General features: G+C 55.8%; 1 protein-coding gene across 1 annotated transcript; it reads left to right on the forward strand.

Annotated features, from left to right (window-relative positions):
• Positions 1 to 681: 681 nt before the first annotated feature.
• LOC128919078 (feather keratin Cos2-3) lies at positions 682 to 999 on the forward strand. Its single transcript, XM_054224043.1, has one exon. The coding sequence runs from the start codon at positions 682 to 684 to the stop codon at positions 997 to 999; it is 318 nt and encodes a 105-aa protein (XP_054080018.1).
• Positions 1,000 to 5,307: the final 4,308 nt, after the last annotated feature.

The raw sequence follows: 5,307 nt of genomic DNA on the forward strand, positions 1-5,307 counted from the left end.
AAGCCCACAGGAATGACCCAGCCGCACATCACCTGTCCGCACAGGGCGCCATCTGCAATTGAGCTGAGTCTTCTGCCTGCGCTGACGTGTTTCTGCCCTGGAAATCCTCGGGCCTCTCATCCCGGTACTTACAGAAGCCTTCAAATGGGAAAGCACGTGCCTTAAGCCAGGAAATGAAAAGGCAGCAGTGCAGGAAACCAGGACGCAGCCCATCCCATTAGCTGGGGTGTTTTGCATTTGACATGAGCTTGTCAGAAAATTAGTACTTCCACAAAGGGTGCCTCTGGGCCTGAGGCAGTGCAGGGCTACTATAAAAGGCAGCCCGACTCTCTGCTCTCTCAGCCGCTTCTCTTGCCTCCTTCTCCTTGGGCATCAGGTGAGTGTGAAGGCTCTTCTGCTCCCCCTTCAAGATCGGGTCTTTCCCCGATGTTTGTCTCAGCTGATACGGGCTGTCCTGGCCCAGGACTGGGACCTGCTTCTCATGGGAGAGGGAAAGGGAGAGAAGGTCTCCCGCAGGGAGAGGCTGGGACTTAGTTGAGGTGTCTCATGGGCCTTGAGCCTGCCAGCGTATGCTGGTGGTGCCTTGGCTCGCCTGTGGTTGGGTGCAGTGCTGCTCCTCATGGGTCCCTGTGCCCTGCTTTCCCTTGCCCTCTCCTCCAGGTGCACGTCCAGCTCCGCAAGATGTCCTGCTACAACCAGTGCCAGCCCTGCTGCCCGCCCTGCCAGCCCTGCTGCCCGACCCCGCTGGCCAACAGCTGCAATGAGCCCTGTGTCAGGCAGTGCCAGAACTCCTGCGTCGTCATCGAGCCCTCCCCCGTGGTGGTGACCCTGCCCGGCCCCATCCTCAGCTCCTTCCCGCAGAACACCGTTGTGGGATCCTCCACCTCTGCTGCCGTTGGCAGCATCCTCAGCTGTGACGGAGTGCCCATCAACTCTGGCTGCTGCGACCTCTCCTGCATTACCAGCCGCTACTGTGGCAACAGATGTCAGCCCTGCTAAAGCTGCTGGCAACGACCTTGGGCAAGAACTTCCCAAGACCTCAGAACATGATGCCACAAAGTAGTTAGAGCTTTGGGGCATCATATTTAGAGCTTTGGGCCATTGTTGCCTTCTTCTACACTCTCCTCTCTCTTCCTTACCTTTCCTGTCACCACCTCCCAACGCCAGCCTAGCGGCAACCTGTTGGTCTCCCTCCCTCTGCAGGCCAGGCAGTCGGACACCCTGCAGGAGCTCCACTGCGTCTTAGTGGCTGCCCCCGGTGCTCCCTGTCAGCCCCCTCCTTTTCCTCTTGAGACTCATTAAAACTGTGCTGCATCCAAGCCCGTGTGTCTGAGTCCTCCTTCCTTCTGTGGCAACTCTTCCACTCTGCTCAAGGGAAACCATGGAGCAAGGGGAGGGTGGGACTCACTCACTGCAGTTCATTTTGGTTTGCCTCCTTTCCCTTGGAGCTGAGGAAGACATCCCTCGCTGCTCCACAGCCAGTGCCCATCATCCCCTTCCCGTGCTGCATCTCTGCTCAGAAATGGCCTCAGAGCACGCCCTACAGATGCTGATCCCAGGTTCTGCTGCCTTCATGGGAGGACCCCAGTGCTGCAGGAGGCCCTGGGAAGTCAGCAGCCGCACAAGCACTCAAGGCAGTTCCTCTCGCTCTGCATGGAGTTGTGCTGGGGGAGAAGGCTCAGAGAGCAGATGGCCACGAGGATGGAAGGAGGGGCCGGCAGGAGCAGTCACCTTGGCTTCAGCCCCGAGCCTCCTCCTCCTCACCTTCCCACCCAACTCCAGAAGGAGGGGCCACGGCATTCGTCTAAGGGCAAGGATAGCTAGGACAACTCCCCTCTTCTCCCATCACACCCATACGGTGGCCCATGCGGCCCCCGCGGTTCATTAGACAGATTTGCAGGCCTCAGGTGACTGACACATCCCCAACTGCCATCAGACAGATGTCTGTAGGACAGAAAGGTGATTTCCATGGGCCTGCAAGAGGACACAAAAGAGCGACAGACAGTTCCTCCCACGGTACTGGAGAGAGTGCACGGATCAGAACAGCCCATGCTCTCTCTTTGCAGCTCGTGGCAAGTGCAATCCCATCCTGCGGTGCAGGGGAAGAACAGTTCCATGGCAGAAGCTCTCTCACCACCTTCTGCTTTTCTCTGAAGCCACTAGCCCCAGCCCCTCACAGGAAGAGGTTTTCAGACCTCTGCGTGCATAGGGGAAAGAGGGGTGGCAGGGGAGAACTGGGGGCCCTTTCCCGAGAGCTCAGCCTTGCACAGAAGGGCCTTCTGCCACCATGCCAAGTCGGTGGAACACTGAGAATGGATGGGCCGGAAAAGTGAGGCAATGAGGGGTGGATGGCTGGGGAAAGAAAAGCTGTAAACCTGCCACTAGTTCCCAGGCACACAAGCACAAAGGCCAGTTGACATCATTGCCCACCGTCCTCTGAGGGGAACAAGCGTGGGAGAAAGAGATTGCTCCTGATGGCACAGATAGAAGGCAGAAAAAAAAGCATGGAAATGACAAGCACTGCCGGCACTTCTGATTACCACTGCTGCTGGAAAACCAGCAAGACCTTGGCTGGCTTCCAGACACCCACCCAGCTGCTTGCTCTCTCCCTCTTCCTCCTCAGCAGGAGAGGAGGAGAAAGGAAGGTGGAAAAGGTCCTGGGTCAAGATACAGACAGAGGGATTACTTATCAATTCTCGTCACAGGCAAAACAGACTTGACTTGGGGAATATTCTCATCTTCCAGGATGTACTCCTTCCTGAACAGACATCTCAGCTCCATCCTGTGCTGAGGCTTGGGGCTGCCAATAATGGAAACGGGAAGTACGTAAAAGGTCTAGTATGAAGGAAAACAGAGGATTCGATTAAGTGGATTCGGCACTCTGGGCTAGACAAGAGCCTTCTTGGGCCTGTCTGTTCTTTGCAGGGTCTTTGTGACCTGAAGACAATGAATTATATATGGCTTTCTGCGTAGTCTCCACCTCTCCACACACCAAGGTACCTTGGATCCCACATTGTGGGATGACAGGCAGCTCCTCACCCAGTCCCGTGTTCTGCTTTCCCTTGCCCTCTCTCCCAGGTGCAGCACCAGCCTAGAGACGTGTCCTGCTACAACCAGTCCCTGCCATGCTGGCAGCCAAACCCCACTGGCCAACAGCTGAACTGGGCCCTGTGTCAGGCAGTGACAGAATTCCACTGCTGCCACCCATGGTGACATGTCTTGGTGGTGAACATGCCAAGCCCTATACTCAGCTCCTTCTCCCAGAGCACTGTTCTGGGATCCTCCATCTCCACTGCCATTGGCAGCATACTTAGAAAGCTCAAACTGCAGAAGAGTAAGTGTGCATAGTGATGACCTGGTCCTGGGAAAACTAAATGGCTATGAAAGATGAAAAGGTGAGGAAAGAAATGAAAAGCAAAAGAAAGCCCATTTATAAAAGCCAACATGTCATCATGGAGGAGAAAAGCTGCACTGCTCAGCACAAATGTGTTCTCTGACACAGACGCTGCCCTCTCTGTGGCTGTGCAATGGATAGCCAGACAAGACGACCAGGGAGCCTTTTGACCTGCTGGAGATGGGTGTGAGGGTTGTGCCTGTGGCCATCTCCTTTGTCTCCCTCTGCCCGAGTACTGCAGATTTAGTTCTGGGAACTGTCAGCAGCTTCCTACCGTAGGTTCCTAGCAGCGGGTTCCTATCTTAGGTGCACGGCTCCCTGTGGGCAGCCTGGCTTCGAGTGTTACAAGCAGGTCCAGAGGAGGGCCACAAAAATGATCTGAGGGCTGGAGCACCTCTCATATGAAGACAGGCTGAGAGAGCTGGGGTTCTTCAGCCTGGAAAAGAGAAGGCTCCAGGGAGACCTTATAGCAGCGTTCTAGTACCTGAAGGGGGACTATAAGAAAGCTGGGGAGGGGCTGTTTGCAAGGGCACTAGCGATAGGACGAGGGGCAATGGTTTTAAAATAGAGCAGGGCAGGTTTAGATTAGCCATTAGGATGAAGTTCTTTACAATGAGGGTGGGGAAACACTGGCCCAGGTTGCCCAGAGAGGTGGTGGAGGCCCCATCCCTGGACACATTCAAGGCCAGGCTTGATGAGGCTCTGAGCAACCTGATCTACTTGAAGATGTCCCTGCTTCCTGAAGGGGATTGGACTAGATGACCTTTAAATGTCCCTTCCAACCTATCAGATTCTATTATGCTATGAAGAGGCATCAGTTTCCCAGCGGGTATCAGGGCCTCCGAGGGTGTTCAGGGCCCTTGTGACCGAGAGGACTTTGAAAGGTCGAGCTGTGGCCTGGCTGCACCAGTTGGAAGCTCCCAGCACTGGAAAACCTGGTCCTGGCCCTGGGGAGCCAGCGCCCAGCAGAGGTGGCAGCTTGATTCCTTTTGTTTGGCCAAGCAAGTGCTTTAACCACTAGGTGATGTGTGTAAAACGGCTCCCCGGGGCAGAGGTGTGGGATCCCAGGCAGCCCTCAGAGGGTTTTGCTCCACCCTTTGGGCTGAGGTTTGGAGGCGGCTTTGAGCTGGCAGAGGGAGGAGAACACGGGAGATGGCGAGCTTCAGCTCCCACGTCCTGGGAGCTCCCCGGGCACCTTGTTGAGTGGCGAGCGTGACACGGTCCAGGTTTACCCAGCAACCTTGGTGGGACTGGCAGAGGCTGGTGAGACACACGTGTCAGGCTGGGGAGGAGCAGGGCTGGGGGTTGGTGGAGGGGGTGTCAGCGCTGGAGAGGAAGAGGGGAGTGCTGACCCTCGGGCAAAACCAGCAGCTATCTTTTTGGGAGAGGGAAGGTTGCAGATGGCGCGTGGCAAAGGATGGGAGACCTGTTGTGAGCAATGGGCGTGAAAGGGGGAACAAGCCTCTACACATCCCTGTTGCAGACAACACAAATCCTCCTATGTGCTGTTCCTACGCGCATACCTAGAGAGACAGAGCTGTCTCTCACCTGTGAGGAAACAGACCACATCTGCACTTAGAAACTCCGCCTCTCCTAGCTGTGCTGGAGGAACTGCTGGCAGCCTGACTGTGGGCAGACAAGATCCCGGCAAGACCTACAAGGGAGGCTAAGTCAACGCCAGGAGAGCTGAACTGCTGCAGAAGCACCGGCTTGTAGTTGGAAGCCACAGAGGGAGGTAGGAGAGGAATAGCCCACCTCTCTGCCTCGGCTGAGGGAGTGAGAGGCTGTAGCTGGAGATCACAGAATCATAGAATCATTGAATCCTACAATCACCTAGGCTGGAAGGGACCTTAAAGATCACCGAGTCCAACCATTAAGCTAGCACTGCCAAAACCACCACTAAACCATGCCCC

Source organism: Rissa tridactyla, chromosome 19 (genome assembly GCF_028500815.1).
Source record: "Rissa tridactyla isolate bRisTri1 chromosome 19, bRisTri1.patW.cur.20221130, whole genome shotgun sequence".
Classification (NCBI taxonomy): Eukaryota; Metazoa; Chordata; class Aves; order Charadriiformes; family Laridae; genus Rissa; species Rissa tridactyla.